Consider the following 25,277-nt stretch of genomic DNA (forward strand, 5'->3'; position numbering starts at 1 on the left):
GGGAAACTTGTAAAACTATGCATTAGGCCTATTTGACTTCTTTTTCAATACATAAATATTATACAAAGAATGTATTGAAAGTGGAGTATTGTTTTGCTTTACATTTTTTTAATATTAACTCTGCTGTAACATATTAATGAAGGTCATCTACTTTTTGCAAGACAGTATTGTCTTATTTACATTTTAATTAAAATATATAGTTAATATTGATTTAATTTTGGAAAATGTAACTAATATCACTACTCATAATCACCCTAAAATCTAACCTAACCATCATTCCATTGACGACTTTGACAGGGTCCGCAAAAGTACTGTTCTATGGAAAGGGGGTCCACAGTGCTAATAAGTTTGAGAACCACTCGTCTAATAGATGTAGATCATGATGATGATGATTCATATTAAACATTAATTTGATTAGTACATGAATTGAAGAATATGGGAAAAAACAAGGAGTGTTAGTGATTTTGTGATACATAGCGCAGTCTATAGTTTCAACTGGAACTACAGAACTGTTTAATTACAATTGGTTTAAAAGTGGAAATGTCCATATAAGGTAATCTTAAACATTTGGTGCACTGGTTAAAATCCAGGAATGTCAAAGTATTAAATTTGATTTTCTCAGTATTGCTTTTTTGTGGCGTTTCCAGACTTTTCCCCTAACTCTTCAATTGATAGTTATTATTTATGACCAATTTATTCCCAATATTTTGTACTCATTGCATAATTTCTTCTCTCGAGTTTGCCTCTCCAAATTCTTTAGAGAAATGGGGTGGAAATTATGCGATTAAATATGGTACTGATATGGAACATTTTTAAAGCAAATGAAGAAATGTGATTCAATGGATATTAAAAGAATTGTAGTATTCTAGGCCTACATTGAATGTACTGCGTTGTGTTTTACAATATAATTCTATATTAGTAATATATTCCATAATATTTGTTAGTCTCACTGCTAATTCTACCACATGCAAACTATTTTAAATGTAATCATCATTTACGTTCATGTTCTCTCTTCGATATGTTCTTTTTTATGTCAGAAAGTGCGTGATTGTCTCTCTGAGGCTTATCTCCAAAATCATCTTCTTCTTCCCAGGTCTTTGAATCAGTGTTAAGAAATTCTTCTGAAATTCCAGTTTTTGAAAAGAAAGAGCCGAATTAGAATTTACAAAATCTTCATTATATCATTTTTGGTCATTTTTGCTTTCCTAACCTGTCAGTAGTCACTATATGAGCATTTCCCTCACACCTTCATAAAAATGCGCATATGTGTTTGTATCTTGATTTTGAATTCTGGTTTTCTCTCTGGCTGAGTTTATGACCTTTAGTCACAAGCTGGTATTATTTTCAAGGATTTTAAGTGTTTACCTACCTTGTAATTGTGGTGGTGTTAAGCCCTCGCACTATCTGTGAGGGATTCTCTCATTGCACGACCAACCATGCTTGGGTTTTTCTAAGTCCCTTGCTGTACCTGTGAGGGATTCTCTCATCATGTGACCAACCATTCTTGGATTTTTCTGTCAATTCCTAGAATATCTATTATGAGTATCGTACTTTGTAAACTGCCATTATTGTAGATTCATTTGTTTAGTTCACAAGTGTTCAATGCAGTGTTGCACAAATTTGTTTTTATTTTAAAGTGAGCTTTAATCTGTGAGTAATTATTACAAGAAAATGGAATTAAAAGTGAATATGGAGAAAACAAAATATATGATTGCATCAAGAGACAAGAACAGATGGCTACATTATAATAATATATCAATTCAGAACAAAATTTTTGAGAGTTGAGTTTTAAATATTTGGGGTCATTGGTTACAGAAGGTAATATAGTAGGGGAAGAAATGAAAGAAAGATTGCAGAAGGGAAATAAATGTTATTGGGCTTTACTTCCACTTATGAAATCACAAAATAGTAAAAAGATAATATAGGCTACAGAAGAGTTATTAAACCAGTAGTAACCTATGCAGCTGAAACTTGGTATATGCTGAAGAGTGATTAGAGAAGAATAGCAATATGGGGAAGAAAAATTCTACGAAGAATAGGGTGAACTCACCAATATATATGGAAATTGAGGATAAAATTATTCCAGCTGGAATAATTTTATTATTATGAAATTGAATATTTCATTTTGATTCAAAACATAAAATTATGAAACCACATGGAAATGTTTTAATAAAAAAATAAGCAATCTGGCAACAATGCAAAATATTTCTTCAATTATATATAATCTTTAACATCTCTTTGTTTCATTTGACATCAGTGTAACAGAAAATTATGGTATTACAGAAAGCAGGAAATTTAGAAAATAAAGCTTGTGTTTGCAGTAAGGCTTCAGCTGGTGCTTGCTATTAGGGGAGTGTTGTAGCAGGTGTACAGAAATCTGAACACAGCTCTGAAATATAATTTTATTATATTGAATGAATGCATATTTTTCCTCCTACATAAGCTGTAGGAACTATGTATATACACATTGTCAGTTCTTATAGTTCTTACTAGTAATTAATAGGAGTGGTCATTTACTAATTCTTAATTTTTATGTAGCACCAGTAGTTGACCAGACCAGTTTAAAATGAAGTCATTTCAGTAGTTATCCATCACTTGCAAATGTGCTCCTGACTTTTTATGTAAATTGTGTAGATTGTATGTAATCTGTGTTTTAAATGTTTGCAACTATTTCTTATGACTAGGTCAAAAAATAGTAAACAATTCTTCAAATAAATAAAATAATCCTTACGAGTAAATAATGTAGTTAAGGATGCTCAAATGACTCTATTCCAATTCTTCAAATTGTAAGAAAATATGTACTACTACATTCCACCCTGACTAATAGAGCGTATTCCGAATCTCACTGGTGAGCAATCCGATGGCATCACGGTGTTCCGAATTCCACTGATAACGTCATTGATGCTCCACTGGTGTCACACCAGTGCCATCAACTTGCAGAGGTGGTGGCAGTCTCCATCAGCCGCCATCATGAATCTGATTGGTTCTTGTATAGGGCGGGAATTAGCAGACGAATGACATCGTGCACTGTTGTGTCATGGCGGTGTGTTCTGCTTTAGTTCTGCTGTATTGTTTGTAGTGAGCATAACGTAAAAACAATATGTTAATGGCTTATGAGCGAACATGACAATGGATCAGTTATTACTACCGGTTCAAGAAATAAGTTGTTTATGCTCTCTTTTCTTTGAACGAGATGGGAGTACGAAAATTTCGCAAAATTTTGCTAGCGTAGCACAGACAACAACTTGTACAGTCGCCATGACAGCCATCGATCCTTCCAGCAGTTTTGTTCCTTATTTCGCTGCAACGTGACGTCATTGATGCCACCAGACTGGTGAGATTCGGAATACGCTGATAGGCTGAAGGATAGAATGCCTCCTTCCAAATTGATGATCACCTTAGTTGCCAAATTGTGTGCAGAAAATAAAATTCTTCTGTTTCTGGTTGGAAAAATTCAGTTGAGGATTTGCCGTATGAATAAAAGGAATGTGCAGTATAAAAAACAAATTTTGGTCAGTCACTAGAGAGAGAGTTAGATGAAAGAGCCACTTCAGAATGGTTTCCGTAAATGCGGCATCTTTCTATTTGATGCATATGCAGTAGATTATTCTCAATGCCTGAGCTGTGAGTCTAGGGGTGTATGGAAATGAAACTGTGACCCTCAAACTAATAAATTTTAATGTGAAATGTCAGTTGTATTTGGAATCGTCTGTGAAAGCTGGACGCATTGAAGAATTCAGAACTGTTACAGCTAATGAAAAATGGACTGGAGATGACGTGGCATCTGAACTCTCCTGCAATTGGTTAAAATTATGGAAAAGATGCATACAACCCAATAATTCTAACAACACTGCTTATGTGCCATATTTACTTGTCAGAAACAATAATATTGAAGAAGCACAGCAAAATGGAGAAGAAATGCAGCAGAAAAATGAGTTTACCACATGATATTACGAGTAACAGGTGGCTACAATATCATTGGGATCTAAATGTTAACAAAAAGAAAGCAATATAGAAGGAAGAAAGAAAAAACAATGTGAGGAAAAGACGAGAAAAGAGACGGAAGTAATCACGTAAAAAAAACCAAAGGCCTCTCAGTCAGATAGCTCTGAGTTAGAGCTAGAATTCCAGACTTCATCATAGGACTCTGATGACATGCCTTTGGACATTTCTGAGGAAGATGGCAACAACAAAAGCAGTGGTGATACCATGTGAAATACGGATCTTGGGGCATTGTGAAATATATAGCAAGGAAAACTTGTCATTTACTTTGTGGGAAAAGTGATAAAGAAAGAGGAAGACGATTTTGATGTATTTGCTCAACAAGTGGCTGGAAATGTGTTCAAGTGGCCAGGACAAAATGATACTGATACTATATCTGAGGATACAGTACAGTGTGTTTTTTCTGAACACAGAAAAACTATAAAAAAAAGACACTTATGGGATTCATATTTTCAGTTTTACAGATTAAAATCTTGATTAGAATGTAAGTGCATTTTTATGTAATACAATATAAATGTGTTTTCTCTGTTAAAATAGCCATATCTAATTTTTTTTTAGTAGTGGTCAACTACTGGTCGAAAACTATGTATGTATTTATTTATTAACAATACAATTGGGTATACACCCGGTGGAAGTGATATATAATATACAGTAATTATATTAATAAAATTTACAATAATTACAGCAATAAAAAATATAATAAACGTAAATTTAATTCTAACTATAAATAAATACATGCAATAAACCTAGGATTATAAATAAAAACTATGCTATAATAATGCCTACTAAGGCAAAAGTAAACCTAACTTATGAGTACTTCTACTAAACCCAACTATTATCAACTTAAATAATTACATTTCACCTTAAATAATTGCATATCAACTTAATTACATGACACAACTTAGATAATTACACTGCATCTACAATTAAATTTTCAGTCTAATCTTCTCAACTTTTCCTTAACTATATTGATTTTGAGAGGACCACCCTGAAAGATTGCCGCAGGTAAGCTGTTCCATTCTACTATTGTGCTGTTAACAAAGGAAAATTTTGCTACGTCTGTTCTTTGTTTTCTGCATTTAAACTTCCTAATATAAGCCCTGCCTAAGTATGATGGTGTCACTAATCTAGCATTGATGTCAGTCCATGCTTTACAATAATTACTTTGTGTCCCATTTGTGCCTTAAACAGTCTGGTTTTTCGTTGCCTTGATTTGAGAAATTACTATCTCTTCGCCATGTCCCTTTCCCATTTTAACATATTTTGCTCCCCTGCATTGGATCTTTTATATTGAATCGATTTGGTTTTGTCTGTACGGACCCGAACCCACTGCTCCATTCAATTCTAATATTTTAATCGCCTTACAGAAAATTGTAAGTGTACAATTAACAAAAAACAGAAAACATTCTGCCACTGACAATGAATGTTCATTTACTTCATCTTCTTGGGAATATACGAATTTCAAATTAAAGGATGGGTTTCTTCTTCATCTTTTGCCAAATAATACATTTTCAAAGCGCTCCACATTTTAACAAGGCAATCAACAGCTAATTGAAAGGACAACCATCGAACTGGAATATGATGCAAAATCTGAAAATAGTTCTGTTGAGAAAATTCACAGAACCGACCTAAGTTCCTCAACTTTGTTACATGATGACAAGAAGTCGGAATATATTTTCAAGACTAATGCCTCAACATCATACTTAAGGAATTTAAAACCAAATTTGGCACAATTATGCAGTATGTGGTAACAACAATTATTAGCCTTTACTTTGTTAGGATTTTTGTCTTTCATTCTTATGAACACTGAATTGTATTTACCATAGTTAACAGATGCATTGTCAACCGAATAAGCTACAATGTTAAAGTCCATTTTCTGCAACAATTGATATAATTTTATTTGAAATGTCCTCATCACTCTCATTACTGTCTTCAGGAAATCTGGATTATAGCTACGTTTTTCATGTTTTACAGAAAAATGTTACCACTAATGGGAAATGCTTCTTGTTACCTTTATTTGACGCATCTGAACCAATTGAGAATGGGGTATTTTTAAGTCCAGAAGCATTTCCTGTGAGAATGGTAAAAGAAGCTTGTAACTAGGGCTTCACTTTTGGTTCACGCAAAACTAATTTTTTTTTTGCTACTTATTTTAAAACACAAGAGTAAAGTTCATTCCCACAATCTTGTGAACTGTAGGAGTGGTGATGTTATACACCATGAAATATTAAAGCCAACTCAGTTGCTGTAACTTTATCATGTTCAACTGAATATCGTGGCGGCATAAATTTCTGAACAGAATTATTCCTACTTTGTACTTTGTAATGTTCTTTGTGCCTCTCTGATTCCAAATGCTATTAACAGCTTTAACGCCATCATACTTTACTGTAAATGAAACATTGCACACTTTACACCTGCAAGAAAGTTCATCCTCTTCTTTTTCTAGCCAGTCCTTGTACTTATCATTTGTCAACCATTCATCACGAAAAGAACTAAAGTATCTTTTTGCCGGATTCATATTGAACACAACACAATATTAAAAAAAAAAAAAAAAAAAAAAAAAAAACTCTCACAAATTCCCGCACTTCGCATAACAGACTGCACTACACTATAAAGCTGTAAGAACTGACTTGTGAAGGATCAAGAAAGTGAATATTGAGCTTTAAATTTGAAATTGTTCCATTGTTACGCATTCAGGTTTCATTAAAATACTGCTACAAAAATGTATTAATGACGAAAGTTAATTGAAAATGGTTAATTGAAGTCATATTTCTGAAATATATTATCATCATATCAAAATTATCTGTTTTAATTTTCTGTTTACGTCATCTTTCATTGTTGGTGATTGTTGGCATAATGTGAGAGACTAGTGTCTGATTGGCGAAAAGAGAAGTGCACTGAAACATCAACACTATCACAGACGCTCACTTTAAAGTTACAATATATGGCTACATCATTGTAAGCCTGACACAGATGTTCACTTTTAAAGTTATTTGATGGACAGTGAATTTTCACTACAACATTGCTAGTTATTAACATTTTGAACGGAATTTCCCCAGGCAAAGGTTTTCTGTCGGCTGGAGATGGATTCATAAAACCGGGCACTCAGGGTGGTGCCCAGAGATCTGGCAACCCTACTGTGTGGTGCAACTGAAAATTATTGAATCGTGCATAAATGAATGTACAAGAATTTTGCAATATTTAATCGAAATAAAGGCAGGTATTACACATACGAACAACGTAATTTTCACAACATAAATAATATTACACCTTAACTTGCAAGTGAATTATGTCTGAAGTGTCTCATAATCATTGTTTTAAATTTTATTAATGCAATTACACATTTTAGAGAAATATATGTTACTCTTTATGTCTTTATGCATTGCAACTAATTTATAAGGTTGAAACGCCGTCCTTCATGATTGGATTAAGGGAGTCACATGGTCTGCCTTATGGCCTGTATTAGATCACGATGACAGTGGCACAGTCTGTTGTTCCTAGTACTCACAGCGCTCCAAGCAGCTAGTAACTATTGTGAGAAATGCAGAAAATCATCCCAAGCTTCGTGACTATATATACTAGACTGTGATTGCACCGTGCTGTATAAAGTCAATGTATTGGAGAACTTTTTAATGTAAAAGAACAGTTTCTTCTATTAAATATAAAATTTTGTCTTTATGTCCCTCATCTCGTGGAATGATCCAGAAATCTTTACCTGGATTTTCTTCTGTTTGTAGCAGTATTATGGAGTGCATTTACAAAAATAACGTCATCATCATCATCATCATCATATGTTATAAAGTAAGCCATAAAGTAGTGTAAGAAAAATGAAAAAATTAATTTGATTAGAAACCATAACCACTTCATTTTTATTTAATGACAGATGCATTGACTCTCATCAGTTCACAGTGTCTTCTTCTGAGGAGCAACACTCTTGGCTATCTTGACATTACTCGTGTGAATCATAGGAGGTGGAGTTATGTTACACCTCAATGATGATGATTAGTGGTGAAATTATATAATTCTAGCATGGAGAATATTTTACAAAAACTTGCCCAAAATACTATCTTTTTCAATAATAAAGTTCACTGTACTATCTGGAATTTAAACTCAGATCCTCAGTATGTGAAACATGTTGTAGCCATTTAGTTAATGGTGTGCTGTATTATAAACACTTTTAATCTCCAAAGGAAAAGACGCTTGACTGTGAAAATGGGTTAAACGGTAACAGTAATTAGAGAATATTGCAAGTGGTCAGTTTAGGACTTGACTTCTCAGAACTATGTACACATTTAAATGGATTAGGTATTGCTCACTTTTTTATGTGTGTAACTCTTAAAAAGTTTCAATGTTCATACACCATTTCCTGACTTCTAGTTTTAGCATTACTCATAAGGAAAATACAAGTCTGTGTAGGGAAGCATGAACGGACCTCACTGTACACTGGTATATGATCACTTTCCACTGGCCAACAGATTTTGTTAGGTAGAGGCTGGAATGGGACTGATCTGCATAGGAACTTATTGTATAATTAGTTTCTGAATAAAAAAAAAACACACAAGGAATAAAATCTTAGCATTTCTGAATATTTCTGTTTTTTCGTGAATTTCTCCAAAACTAGGAAGTGAAAACTGGTTTCCTTTTCTATTCACAAACACATTATGTATTCTTACAAATATTTTTTATAAAAATGATTTGTGCCTTTTCTTTGAAATGTTTTTAGATATAGTGGTCAAAAAAAAGTTTTGCATATTGTGATTGACTGTAGTTTCTGCAATCAGTACTGACTGTCATTACAAGTTACAAAGGATGTCCAAAAATACAAAAAAAAAAAAATAAATCTTTTTATCTTACCATTTTAAGCAAACAGAAAACAAGCACATCAAAAAACTGAAAATGTAAGTTTTGTGCAAAAGAAAAAGCACTTTTCTGACTGTTCATTTGCATTTTCCTGGAAATTCAATAGAATGTATGGCCACCACAAGTTCGGAGACATGTTCGAACAGACTTGGCATGCTGTATACCAAATGGTTGAAATTGTTCTGGGACAGATTGTCCCACTCAATGGAGCTTTAATCGGTTCCTGATGGTTAACAGAAGGGTTTTCAGGATCAAATATAGCCTTCTTCAGTTGTGCCCACACATGTTCAGCATAATTCATATTCAGAGAATACACTGGTCACTCCATTCTGTAAATGCCATGTCTTTTAAGACAATCGTTGACAAGTTCTGCTCTATGGGGATGAGAATTATAGTCCACTAGCATAAAGCCTTCACCCACAGTATCAGCAAAACCTGTAACCACAGGTTCGAGAATCCTATCTCTATATGCCTGAGCAGTCATTTTTGTACGTCAACCAAACATGATCCCACCCCAAAACATGACAGAGCCTCCATTGTGATGATGGCATTCCAGGATTACAGAATTGCTCTTTCATGAGAGTTGCTTCAAATGCGAGTACTTCTGTTGTATGGGTGCAAGCTTATGGAGACTTCATCAAGAAACAGCATACATTTCCATTCTTTCTGGCGCCATTCCCTACGATTTGTTGCCTACCTTACACATGCTGCCGTGTGTTGTGGCTCGAGTGAAGCTTTCCACAAGGGTCTCCTTGATTGAAGGTCTATGTCATGCAGTCAATTTCGAACCGTCTGGGTTGACACATTCACTCTAGTAGCCCTGAAGGAATAATGACAAAGTGGACACCGTGGCGGTTGGCTTACGGTGGGGCAAAAACCATACATACCAATCCTGCTTGTTGATTGTTTTACGTGGATTCCCTGCCATTGTCTGTCAGATACTGTCTGAGTATCTCTTCACTTTTCCCATAGTCTGCAAACGTCACTTTGATGCATTTCTACACAAGCAGTGATGTTCACTTGTTGCATACCTTTATGCCATAGACCTACAGTTATAATTCTGATCCGGTCCATAGCTGGAATAGTCTCTTGCCACATTTACTGTGCACTGAATGCTGCATTCACTCTTTACTAAGCGTACAGGCGAATTTGGTAAAAACACCAGGCTGAATAAATCCTCCCTGTCGGCAGAACTTAGAACCTTTGCTTGGCTCAAAGCAACATACCTTACTTAAATTGAACTAAGAGCAATCATATGTAAACATGATTGACGTAGCATAACATAAAATATGTATATTAGCAGTATGCAAAACTTTTTTTGAGCACTGTGTAAGAGATTCCATATAACCTGCTCCAATATCTTGAACTGGGTAAAGCCAATTGAAGTATCATGGAAATTATACTCGACTGCTCAGAAATTGTAAAGAAGTAAATCTGCCCCATTACGCAAGTTTATACTTACCTCAGCTGTAGATGGGCATATAATGGACTAATTGATAGTTCTGAGTGCTACAATGCTATTTTAAGTCACCTTGAAGAAGAAGGGGAAAATGTATTGAGAGAATTCTTCTGAAAGCTATTGAGAGAATTCTTCTGCATTGCAAGATCTAGTGTGATAAACCAATTTAAGTGAAGTGCAAAGACTATAAAAGCTATTTCATTTCATTAAAAGACTAAAATGAACATTATAAAAACTTAAATAATTTGGTAGGTACACTTATATAATTAGGGCTCTGGTAATAATTCCAATGAAATTTTCATTTCGGCTTAGTGCTATCATATTCCTTCACTGGACCATTTTGTTACCGAAATTGACAATTTTTATGACAGTTTCGGTGTATGCAGACTCATAATTCACATGTTGAACAGAATAGTTTTGTTACATAAAATATGTCTTACATAGAATGAAGTGATTTGTTTCCAAATTTCATAAACTAGCAGATACTTTAAGAAGCACCATCCTAAAATAAGACTGCACACACACACACACACACACACACACACACACACACACACACACACACACACACACACACACACACGCACGCACGCACACACACCCCCGCGCGCGCGAAAGATTGCGCCCAATGAGTGACGATGATTTTAATCACTGGGTTTTGAGAAGATAAGTGCTAGTTTCGATCGTGTAACTGAGAAAGTGAACGTGTAGTGTGTTAGGCAGGTTAGGAAGTGATAGTGGTGGGGTTAGTGGCTCTTGGTCTGCCCTAATAATGGTGAGTTTTTATTAATAACAAAGTGGGACTCTTTTGAAACACACACTGTCTTCTGGATCGGTTGGGATTCATGTGCTGTAAAGACACTGGACGTTAATTTACTGCTTCCCCGACGGATGTCGTCTATTAGGGATCAGGGAAGCACTGGTCGGGAAGAAACCGTACACAAGTGTGCGTGAATGAGCAACAGGGGAAGACCTCATAGCTGTGAGAACTGTTGAGGAACCTTTTGGAGTAAAGCCATAAGACTGCTACGTAATATAACTTCGTGGTAAACATGACACACGACGTAGATCAATGTGTAGAGAATGCACTGAATGTACTCGTCAGTGTAACGGACAAAAGTGGAAATCTAAGAAATGACCTGAGGAGAGATATCCTAAACTCAGTAAGTGAACTAAGAAAGTCATTTATGGAGCTCAAAAGTGAGGCAGAAGAAAGGGAAACCGTGGTTAAAAGACTAGAAGAAGAAGTAAAGAAACTGGGAGGTCAATGCACGGCCGCTGCAAGCAGAGAAGCAGAGGAAGTTTCGCAATCTCTTAATGTTAAGAGAAATTATAGAGCTGCTCTCCGAGGCGATAGAACAGAAAATATTGACAAGAGATACAAGATACTCATAAAATCCAAAATGAATGAATCCACTGAGGCAATGAAAGTGATACTGAAACGAAAGATCAACCCAACTCAGCTGAAGGTTGGCATAAACTCCATGAAAACACTAAGAGATGGGAGATTGATCATAGAGTCCGGAAGTAAGAGTGAAATTGAGCTGCTGGGGAAAACGATTGAAGAGAAGTGCAGCCAACAACTGGAAGTAAATGTCCCCAAACTACGTAATCCAAATGTGATCATTTACAATATCCCAGAGGAAATATCGATTGAAAATGCAGCTGAAATCATAAGTTCACAAAATGGAGAACGTAATGTAAATGAAAATTCAATAAGACCTAAATTTATAATGACAAATAGAAGAAATACGAGACATTTGGTAGCAGAAGTGAATCCTGAAACATGGAGAAACATAGTGCAAAGAAAACTGAAGATTGGTTGGCAGATATGTAATGTTGAGGATTATGTAAAAATCAACAGATGCTTTAAATGCAGCAAGTTCAATCACAGAGCAGAGGAGTGTAAGGGAGAGGAAACTTGCCCTCTTTGTACAGGAACACATAAATTGAAGGAATGCAAAGCAACACAAAATGAGCTGAAATGTATCACCTGCGTCACACATAATAAATATAATAAGAATGAGAAAGTATGTGAAAATCACTCATCTTTAGATAAAAACTGCCCGGGTTTGCAATCAATAATAAGGAAGTACAGACAAAATACGGAGTACTAAAATGGGAGGCCCTGGAGCACCATTTACCCAAAGCAAACTGACGAATAAAATTCAAGTCAGAAATACACAAATAAATGTCATACAAATTAATTTACAGCACTCCAGAACAGCAACAGATAATTTAATGGAAATAATAAATCTCCAAGGAATAGATATAGTCCTCATTCAGGAACCATATATAATAAAGAACAAGGTAGCAGGAATCTCCAGAAACTTTAAAATACTGAGTCAAGGAGAAAATAAAATCAGAGCTGCAATATTAATCGCAAATAGATATATCGACGCGATTCTCATAAGCCAACTGACTGATGGAGATGCAGCAGTTATAGAAATTATCTATGGAAACCTAAGGTTCTATGCAGCTAGCATTTACATGGACATGGAAACTGATATCAACAATGATCTGAGAAAGATGGATAAAATAATAGATTACACTAAGGGATCAGGTCTACTGATTGCCGTGGATAGTAATGCTAGATCCAAAACATGGCACGACACAATTACAAACCCCAGAGGAAGAATTATAGAAGAATATCTGAGCTCAAAACAACTTTACATCATGAATGAGGAAAGCGAAAACACAACATTCGAAAGTAAAAATGGGAAGAGCAATAACGACTTATCAATAACCAACAGTAAATTAATGCCAAGACTCAAAGAATGGGAATGTGGAAGAGAAGAAAGCTGCTCAGATCACCGTTATATCACCTACAATATTAAACAATGTATAGATGAAATAACAGAACTCAAATTCTATGGTACAAAATATATCTTTAATGAAGAAAAGTTGGAAGAATTTAGTAAGGTCATAAAAAGGGAACTGTCTCAAAACGTAATAATGTTAACAAATAACATAACAACAGAAGAAATAGACGAGGAACTGAGTAGACTGACTAGCACAGAAACAGACTCTGAAAAAATAGTTCAACAGTTTGAAGAAAACGTTAGCAAAGCATGCAAAAAATGTTTTAGAGTCTCTAAACCAACAAATAAAATAAATAAGAGAAAATCACTCCCCTGGTGGACCACTGATCTGACAATTATGCGCAAAAAGACAAATGCACTAAGACGACGATACCAAAAAACAAAAAATAATCAGGAATTGAGAGAACAGTGAAAAACGCAATATATGGAAGAAAAGAAGAAGTATGAGAAAACCATAAAAAAAGAAAAAATAGAATCATGGAAACAGTATTGCAATCTCACATCATCAAACAATCCCTGGAATGCAGTTTATCGTTTAGCAACAGGAAAAACAAGAAGCTCCCCACATCTGACTACTCTAACGAAACCCGACGGCACAGCTACACAAGATCTTAAAGAGACAATGAACTATATGCTGGATTACTTCGTTCCAGAAGACAAGGAAATTGAGGACAATGAATATCACAAACTTGTAAGAACAGAAAACCTCAATTACATAGCAACTCAGAACGACCGAGAATTCACACAGGGAGAAGTAAAAGACATCTTAGAAAGAATGGATCCAAGGAAAACACCTGGAGAAGATGGAATCACTAGTAAGATCTTACTTAAAGTCTTTGAAAGCTTTCCGAAATATATGACTGCCATTTATAACAGCTGTCTAAGAATTGGTAATTTCCCTGAGCAATGGAAGAGAGCTACATTAATACCTATAGTGAAGCCAGGAAACGAAAAAATCTCAGAGGTCAGAAAATATCGCCCGATCAGTTTATTGAACACAGCAGGGAAAGTGCTAGAGAAACTTTTAATCAGTAGAATATCTCATCATGTGTACACAAAAAATTTAGTTAACGATAGTCAATATGGCTTTACACCATAAAAAAGTACTACAGATGCAGCAATGGCAGTCAAAGGCTACGTTGAAGAAAACTTAAGAAGCGGCCAGAGTGTGGTGTTGATAAGTCTCGATGTACAGGGAGCCTTCGATGCAGCCTGGTGGCCTAGTATACTGAAGAGCCTGAGAGATTTCAACTGTCCAAGCAATTTGTATAATCTTACAAGAAACTACTTCAGTCAGCGAACTGCAGTCTTGGCAGTTAACAACATTAAAATTGAGAGAAAAGTAAGCAAGGGCTGCCCCCAAGGATCCTGCAGTGGACCTGGATTTTGGAATTTACAGTACAATTCGCTACTCAATTTAAATTACACAAGACACACAAAAGTGGTAGCATTTGCCGATGATCTACTAGTAATAACAAAAGGTACAAGCACTCTGGAGGCGGAAAATTATGCTAATGTAGAACTAAAAAAAATCGAGTACTGGGCCAAGAACAACAAAATCAGGTTCAATGAACAAAAGACAAAAGCTCTGCTGATTAACAGAAAACGCAAAGACGGAAGAAACATAAATATTTACCTCAACAACAAAGCAATAGAGCAAGTGGAAAGAATAAAATATTTAGGAATAATTATTGATCAGAACTTCAACTTCAACGACCACATACAGCACGTTACGGAGAAAACTATTAAATTAATACATGCATTATCCAAATCAGCCAAGCTGAACTGGGGTCTTCAACATCAAGCTCTAAAAACGATATACAAAGGTGCAATCCTACCATTGTTATCCTATGCAGCACCGGTGTGGATAGAAGCACTTAACAGGAAATACAACTGCACGAAGTACATAAGAGTGCAAAGATTAATAAATATAAAAATAGCTAAAGCATTTCGCACCACTTCCACTGAAGCTCTCTGCGTATTGACAGGACTGACACCCATCATTTACAAACTACGAGAAATCGCTGACGAGTACAAAATAATGAAACAAAGCTCAGAATGGCAAGTGGATATTCCATTAAATTACAAGAAATGGCCTCACCCAGTGGACTTTCCTACAATACAGGAGGCAAACCCAAAGAAGAATTACACTGTTGAAGTATATACGGATGGAAGCAGAACAGAACAAGGGGTAGGCTCTGGAATAGCAATATTCATCCACAATGAAATAGTACATCAGCTACAGTACAAATTAGACAAACATTGTTCCAACAATCAGGCAGAGCAGCTAGCAATCCTGAAGGCAATGGAAAAAATTGAGACAATAGATCTAATGTTGAACAGCCCTAAAAATGCAGCAATATACACAGACAGTAAAGTTACACTAGATTCACTACGGAACACTAAAAACCATAATCAATTAATAGAATCAATTAGGGAGAAATTCAGAATACTAAGCAAACAAAACTGGACAATAGATATAGGATGGGTTAAGGCTCACATAGGGATACAAGGGAATGAAATGGCCGACAAACTGGCAAAAAGGGCAACAGTACTAGAAGGGTTGGAGTGCTACAAAAAGATCCCAAAAAGTACCATCCAGAAAATATTGCGAGAGGAAAGTATAGCAAAATGGGAAAATGAATGGAGAAACACCACGAAAGGAGAAGAAACCAGACAATACTTTCCTACAGTCGCAAAAAGACTTAAACTAAGGATAACACTGACACCAAACCTCACTACAATGTTAACAGGACATGGATGAACTAAGAGCATACTACCAACGATTCCACATCACTGAAGACTCAACCTGTTCCTGTAGAGGAGGGGAGCAAACAGTTAACCACATCCTATATGACTGTAACAAACTCGACGAGGACAGAAAGAAACTAAAAAGAAATATAATTCAAAAGGGAGGAACATGGCCTGCAAATAAAATGCAACTAATAGGAAAGTTCATGAATGAATATCGAAAATTTATTAATGCTATTGAGTTAGAGAATTTATAAGGGTATAAGTGTTACAATGTTAAGTGTCAAGATATCGGTATGTTAAAAACTATCACATTTTAAACAATCTGTACGAACATTTTGAAGAGAGATGCTTCATTGCAGTGGTCATGAGGCTTCTATCTTATGTGTTGTGTATCGGTGTATTCTATGGGTGGAGATGAATGAGGGTAGAAGTGAGTGAAAGAGGAGGTGATGACATATGAATTAGAGCTTAATGGTGAATTAAGTATGCATTGTCTATCTGTAGCAGTATCTTTGTATTTTTTTTTAAGTATGGGCTATTGCCTATAGTGATACATTTTCAAATGATAAGATAACGGATATGTTTATTTTTCTTTTTTTATTTTCTCTTTATTTATTTATTTGTTCTTTGACAAAAACAATAGTTATTATCTATGAATATGAACTATAAAACTGGCCAAACATCCCGAACATTAACTATTATTACTGCATAGTATATAAATAAGAAAAATATTTATAAAAACTTAATAAGAAAACCAAGGCATGTAGTATTACGCTGTGTAATGGAACATGTTGTATGATGAAATAAAAAAAAAAAAAACCACACACACACACACACACACACACACACACACACACACACACACACACACACACACACACACACACACACACACACACACACACACACACACACACACACACACACACACACACACACACACACACACACACACACACACACACACACACACACACACACACACACACACACACACACACACACACACACACACACACACACACACACACACACACACACACACACACACACACACACACACACACACACACACACACACACACACACACACACACACACACACACACACACACACACACACACACACACACACACACACACACACACACACACACACACACACACACACACACACACACACACACACACACACACACACACACACACACACACACACACACACACACACACACACACACACACACACACACACACACACACACACACACACACACACACACACACACACACACACACACACACACACACACACACACACACACACACACACACACACACACACACACACACACACACACACACACACACACACACACACACACACACACACACACACACACACACACACACACACACACACACACACACACACACACACACACACACACACACACACACACACACACACACACACACACACACACACACACACACACACACACACACACACACACACACACACACACACACACACACACACACACACACACACACACACACACACACACACACACACACACACACACACACACACACACACACACACACACACACACACACACACACACACACACACACACACACACACACACACACACACACACACACACACACACACACACACACACACACACACACACACACACACACACACACACACACACACACACACACACACACACACACACACACACACACACACACACACACACACACACACACACACACACACACACACACACACACACACACACACACACACACACACACACACACACACACACACACACACACACACACACACACACACACACACACACACACACACACACACACACACACACACACACACACACACACACACACACACACACACACACACACACACACACACACACACACACACACACACACACACACACACACACACACACACACACACACACACACACACACACACACACACACACACACACACACACACACACACACACACACACACACACACACACACACACACACACACACACACACACACACACACACACACACACACACACACACACACACACACACACACACACACACACACACACACACACACACACACACACACACACACACACACACACACACACACACACACACACACACACACACACACACACACACACACACACACACACACACACACACACACACACACACACACACACACACACACACACACACACACACACACACACACACACACACACACACACACACACACACACACACACACACACACACACACACACACACACACACACACACACACACACACACACACACACACACACACACACACACACACACACACACACACACACACACACACACACACACACACACACACACACACACACACACACACACACACACACACACACACACACACACACACACACACACACACACACACACACACACACACACACACACACACACACACACACACACACACACACACACACACACACACACACACACACACGTTAATCACCAGACAAAATGGCACGAATAAACGAAAAACACAAATAATCACAAGTGTTTATATTGATTTGCTGCAATAATGGTTTTAGCATAAGAAAATCATAAACATAGAAATAAAATAATAGAAAGCTAACTTACTGTATTTAAAATTATTATTATTTTTACTTTTTATGGCAGAATAAAAATGTCAGACTGCAGTTTAATCATTGAACTTACTGCACTGGTAATTCCCTAGAAATGTCACTGCTGGCACAGAACTTTCACTGTTTGTTTCTGAATGAAAAATGTTTCTCTGTCTTTTAAATGCATTTAAATGTTTTCTTATAACAGAACAAATATTCCGAAAGGCATTGACACCTTGTAATCGTAATCCCTTTGCCCCATATAGCCAAGCAAAGTATCAACACAATGAAGAGTGACACACACTTATTTCTTCCGGTATTTCCTCTTCCTCTCCCCCACTCTCCTCCCACTCAAACCTTTCTATCGAATGCTTTCAGTGTTAAAACCACTTTTTTTACGTTTCTCAGCCAGTAGGTGGCACAATTATCACAATATTGATCACCTCACCACCTTGATCACTTCACCACCTAATCACATCAGTTGAAATCTCAATACTATACTGTAATGATCTGTAATAAATGCTGTGTCAGTTTAATTTTAAAATAACTGTCGCCAACATTCAACCAAAAAAAATCACAATGAATGTTAACTGAATTGTAATTAGAAAAATAAAACATTCTTTGTTGCTTTAATGCTAACAAATTATACACTGAAAATACGATATCATTTATATTGTTATTTCTAATTACAGTACTAAATACATTACTGTATTGAAATTACTGTACAGTACAGTATTAGATTTAGCTTTCATTAGTTTTTACAGTTCGGTTTGCTTATCTAGTATGCACTGTACTGTGTATATGATTAGGGGTTTATACTACAGCTGTTTTGTTGATTGTTGCTCTTCATGACATGCTGCTAGTTGCGCAAACTCAGTTCACACGTATTCGAAATTTCTTGTCATTTCAACCTTTCTAATACCTTCACTGAAGTAAGAAAAAAAGCCCTGCACAAATAATCCGTGCACGAATAATCAAGAGTTTGCTGTATATACTAATTACAAAGGATACTTACTAGCATGTATGTTATAAATTACTACATTAGAGACCAGTTACAGGCGAAATAAACGTTGAAAAACCCCAAAACATTGCAAAGGCACATTTCAACAAACATTTTAAAATGTTACTAATCTTTGTGAAACAAGAATAGAAACAAGATTTAAATTCTGTACAGAATTTCAATGCAATACAATTATAGAATGAATTTGTTGTGAAATTGATTTTTTTTATGTCTTTCTCTTCCTTCATTCTTTAATCCTCTTTTTTCTTATCTTTTCTCTGCATTGTTTTTCTCCTCTCTTCTCCTGGCCTTGTCATTCCTGTTCATTTTTTACAGAAGCATAGAACTCTCTTGGAGCCATTGTGTTCAAGTTATGTACATTTCACTGAAATAGAGATAGTAGTGGCGAGCTTATCACTGTAGTTTTTACCTCTGAAACACTTCAAATTGAAATTGTACTTTTTAATTGTTTTTCTGTTAATAAATTTAATTCTTCTCTTGTTTTTTCAGAACTCCAGCTTCTTATGAGTAGGTAATCAGTAATCATGTTGCAGTATTCTGCTTAGAATCTGTAACTTCCAGTAGGAAATCTGAATGAAAAAATCTGTGTTTGAATGATAGAACCAAAATCATCATCATGTCGCTGTTGGCAGAATTGGAAGAACTTCAGCGTTGTCTAGAGGGAACAGCTGATTCAGATTCTGAGGAAGTAGCTGAACGACACAACATGAATTCAAGCAAGGAAAGCGACCCTTTACCTTTAGGAATTGTATCTTCAAGTGATTCATATCATGTGGAAACTGTGTCTCAGAATGATTCGCCCCTTGAGGAAACTTTATCCAAAAATGATTCTTTTCCTATGGAAAGTGTGTCCGAAAATGATTCATCTTCTGTGGAAACTGTGTCAAAAAATGATTCATTTTCTGTGGAAACTGTGTCAAAAAATGATTCATTTTCTGTGGAAACTGTGTCCAAAAGTGATTTATCTCCTGTAGGATCTGTGGCTGAAAGTGAGACCAAAAGTGAGTCATCTTTCGTAGAAACTGTAACCAAAAGTGATTTAACTACTGTAAAATCTGTGTCCAGTGATTTGAAGTCTGCTGAGAAGCAAGAGTCTGTGGAACTAGCAAATAGTAAACCCCAGGATTTAGGAGGCACCTCAGAATTTGGAGGTTCTGGAGACATGAGCATATCAAGTGAAACTCCAACAAACAATGCACCCAAATTTGATATTGATACAGAAGATTCTGATACTTCAGTACAGAAATCTTTTCCATCAACAAATATAGACTTAAAAGTGAAGATATCTCCCACAAAACATACCGAAATAGAAATTCCAGTCTTACATCAAGATGAGCAGGTGGTTTCTGAGGATCATATTGAAGATGATAGCCTACATATAGAACTTCAGACAATGATGAATGATGTGAAGGATTCTTCTTCAGAACAAGAGGATGTCAAGGCCTCCTCTACAGGAAAATTTTCTGAAATCGAATTACCTACCAAAATACAGGAGGAGGATGAGGAACAGAAGACAAATATTGGTAAAGTGAAAGAATCTACAGAGAAACAGAGAAAAGGTGAACACATGGCTCCTCAAATGTCAAGACCAAAAAGTCCCCAATCAGAAATTGTAATAAAGAGATCATCACCAGGAGCAGATAAAACATCACAACTCAGTCCTGAGAATAAAGATACAAAACAGACTTCAGCCACTTTGCAAGCTTCTGTAGTGTCAACCAGAAATACAGAAGGTGAATTGAAAACATTAAGCATTCCTGTACCGAATGTTGGTGTAAGAGCTCTGAAATTATTAAGCACTCCTGTCTCAAATGTTGGTGTGGGAACTCTGAAATTGCCTGTCTTATGTTTACAAGACCACATAAAGAAAAATACTAATCCTATTCTGAACATTGACAGAATAGAAGAAATGAAAATATTAAATGGTAAACCAGTAATAAGGGTAAAGAAAATTTCAGCAGAATATGTTCCTAAAAATATTACCAATGTTCAATTGCAAGGATCAGCTAGTCTACATAATTCAGTATTAAACAAGACAAAATGCATTTCTATACAAGATAAGTCACAGACAGAAAACAAAAGAAAAGTTTCTTTTCATATTGGACGTAAAGATACAGCTACACATGTGCATGGAGAGACTGATAGTAAAACACATAATTTGAAGCCACTCATTAGAAAACGGAAACTTTCCTCTGAGTCTGTACATGAAATACTGAGTACTGCCACGTCACATAAAGATTTGGAAAAGAAATTCACAGCAATTCCTTCTATAACGACTGGGACAAAGAAACTGATTGTCTCCTTGCAGTCCAATGCAGCAAATGAAAATGTTTCCTTCCAGGAGATTAAAGCTTTGGAATCAGTTTCCAAGTTAGAATCTAAGACAGATCAATCAGCTACTTTAAAGGAATTACCTGGTACAGCACTGGCTAGGAAAAGGAGGACATCATCTGATCCTACAGATACAAGTAGTACGAATCCTATATTGAAGAAACGAAGGAAACTGTCTGCCTCAGAAATGAGTAGTACATCTTATGAAGTATCAAATTTGAAAGTAACTGACCCATCTGATACTTACAAAAGTATATCTGTTACGAAAAATGTGAAGGGAGCAGTATCACAAGAGTCTAAGCACAATGCTGAGGTACTTCATGTGACTGACATCAAGAAGCTGAACATGTCAGTTGATCAAAAAGTTGGTTGTGATACAAAAAAAGAATTCTTGGAGGCAAAAGTTGTTTTGAAGAAACTGATCATACCAGCACCTAAATGCCTTGTAAGAAACACGGAAAAATCTGTAAAAACGAAGCCACAAAGTCTTCAAAAAACATTGGAAAAGGTTTCGAAGGTATTGCAAGAGACACTTGTGGAAAGTCCGAAAGAAAAGAGAAACATTGTGAGGCCATTAAAACTAGAAGATTCTGTTGTAGGACCATTAAAAAGAAAACAGGGTGTTAAGAGACAGCAGACAAATGTTAGTAAACCTTTACAACAAAATGTTCACAAAATTGACAAAAAATCAAAGCAACAAAGAATTCTGGGAAGATCCAAGCAACAAGATCTTATAAGCAAGTCTGCACGACATAAAATTATTAAAAAATCATTACCAAAAATAATGAGAAAACAAGTTGTACAGCAAAATTCTCGTCTAAAATCCGTGCATCAGAAAAGTGTTTCGAGATCAGTGCAGAAGATAAATATAATTTCAAAATCATTGCAACAACAGAAAATCTCTTTGAAACAAAAGCAACAGAAAATTATTTCCAAACAAGTACAAAAATCAAAAGTTTCAAAGCCAAAATCATTGAAATCAATGTCCATGCCAAGTATTGCACTCAGACTGAGTTCCAGGAAAAGGACAGTTGCAACTAAAATTGCTTCCAACAGACTCAAGAAAACACTATCAACTGTGCAGTCTAGAAAAATTACTCGATCCACCACAACCAGGTCTACGAGAAATTCTCAAGAAGTAAGACCGTTCTCCGGAACGAAATTATCGGTGAATTCTCAGAAGATGTCGGCATGTGTTACATCTATAAAACCTGCAAGACAAGTATCATTTGGAAATGTAAAACGTGCAAAGAACATGGAAAAATCTGTAGTGAAAAAACAAGAGAAGAAAGTAATTTCAAGTAATAATAAACAGGTTGATCAAAAGAATATCCCAAAGAAGAGTACAAAAGTTCCTTCTCTTATAACACGATCTCTCTCAAAAGACTCTCCAAAAAATAGATCTGTTGCTCTGAAAAAGTCGGTTCCCTCTGTTAATTCTGTTGCAAAGAAAGTAAACAAGAAAACTCAAGTAATGCTGATACAACCAAAGAAAATACTGACTACAGATAAGAAGGCACAAAATATGCTACAGCCTTCTTGTGAAAAAGAAAATAATTCAGAAAATGCTGAGAATATGGCTGAGGATGAGTGGATTGTCGAAGTTTTGCTAGATGAGAACGAGATGGACATTTCAGAAGGCAGTGCACATAATGAAATTGTGGACATTAACAAGGTGAGCTCCAGTGACGATAGACCTAGAGGTTCACTTGTGAGCGACAGTGAAAGAATTGAGTGTGACTCTAGTACTGATACCAACAAAAGCAAAAATATTGCCATCTATAGTAGACATGCAAAAAAGATTGTTGATGACAGGACATCATCAGACAAAAATACCGAGAAAACAGTCACACTAAGTAATACCAAGCAGGTCTCCAGCTCTGTCACAGAAGGAAAGGTACCTGAAGAACACATTAGCATGTCAGCAGAGAAGAAGATGGCGGAGATGAGGAAGGCAATTGGTGATCTTGAACGAATTGCTGACAGAAGTATGCTTCGCCTTAAAGCAGAGGAGAGACAGGTGATGTACCTGCATAACAAGTTACGTCAGTATGAAAATGACAAACATTACAGAATGCTGAGGAAGATAATGCGAGATGCTGCCCCTGGACCAAAGCAGAATAATGATGCTGTGTTTATCCTTGATCTCATCCTCAGTTACTGTCCTGCAGATGAAGATCCTGCAAATAGCTAAGTATGTTTATAATTTCCAGTTACTGTAATGTCATTTCTCTCCCTTTTTCCTCTTCTCTTTTTAATGTCTATTAACTTCTCTGGTTTTAATTCTTGTTCACTGTTATCTCTGTATAACCTCTAATTCCATCCACTATTTAGTGTTATCCTTTCCCAGAAAATGTTCAGATGACGAAGCTTCTCTGCTGTCAGTTTCTTTGCAACTCTTTTCAGAGTCCAAATTGTTATTGCTCCTATTCACTATGTTTTCATTTTTATTTCTAGCTTTGCTTTGACTACTTTCTGGGCTATAGTCTTCATTCAGCCATTCTTAAATTTGCTAGTAGTATCCATTTCGAACAAACTAGTCACATAAATGCAGGATGATAATCATAATTTAGATAAAAATTACAAATAGGTAAATAAAATCCTAATTCTGATTATTAATTATTAATAGAAATATAGGACAGTAACTTAATTGTAGTTGAGATAAAATTACAAATAAAAATCCTAATTCTGATCAATTGGCAGTGACTTCTTTTTTTTGTTGTTGCTGTTATAGAAATCAGACTATCACCCTCAGATAACACAATAATAAAAAATGCTTCAGTCCTACTTGATAAAGAAAGCTCATGTTAGTAGTTGCTCAGCATACAATTGTAATCCATACAAAGCTGATGCAAAATAAAATTGTTACCAATACATTTCAGTGCAAACGAACACATTGAAAGTGTGCAGCATTTTGTTATAGGAAGATACACGAATTCCCCTGTGGTTGGTGGTGGTGGTTGTGTGATGATTCAATAATAGATATGAATGGATTACTACTATATGCCATACAAACACTGGAGGGTTAAAGCATGTCTCATATATATAATTATATATAGACTTAGATTTAGTAAGATGACCTCTACTTCATTCGTAATGGAAAAACTAGTATGAGTTCTTTCCTTGATGTTTGTTGCATGAACTATTACGAAATTTAATTTGTGAAAACTTTTCAGCTGTAAGAATTACACAATTGACTGTAAAGAAAATTGTGCATCATTACTGAACAAAAACAACATAGCAATCTGCAATGTTTGGTCATATAAGGTAACTATAGACAACTTTATGTGCCATCTTTATGATTTTAA

The 25,277-nt window shown here is 36.0% G+C and overlaps 1 protein-coding gene across 5 annotated transcripts in view; it reads left to right on the forward strand.

Annotated features, from left to right (window-relative positions):
* LOC138698762 (serine-rich adhesin for platelets-like) overlaps positions 1 to 25,277 on the forward strand; it is a 55,312-nt gene that overhangs the window by 26,853 nt on the left and 3,182 nt on the right. For 4 of the 5 annotated variants that reach the window (XM_069825003.1, XM_069824988.1, XM_069824995.1 and 1 more), the window contains one exon: positions 20,128 to 24,163. In XM_069825003.1, the coding sequence (XP_069681104.1) occupies positions 20,255 to 24,163 (3,909 nt within the window). In that variant the 5' untranslated portion in view covers positions 20,128 to 20,254. Of the gene's footprint in view, positions 1 to 7,061; positions 7,219 to 20,127; positions 24,164 to 25,277 lie in introns of all 5 variants that reach the window. The other variant, XM_069825017.1, reaches the window with a different exon arrangement.

This window comes from Periplaneta americana, chromosome 1, assembly GCF_040183065.1.
Source record: "Periplaneta americana isolate PAMFEO1 chromosome 1, P.americana_PAMFEO1_priV1, whole genome shotgun sequence".
NCBI classification, from domain to species: Eukaryota; Metazoa; Arthropoda; class Insecta; order Blattodea; family Blattidae; genus Periplaneta; species Periplaneta americana.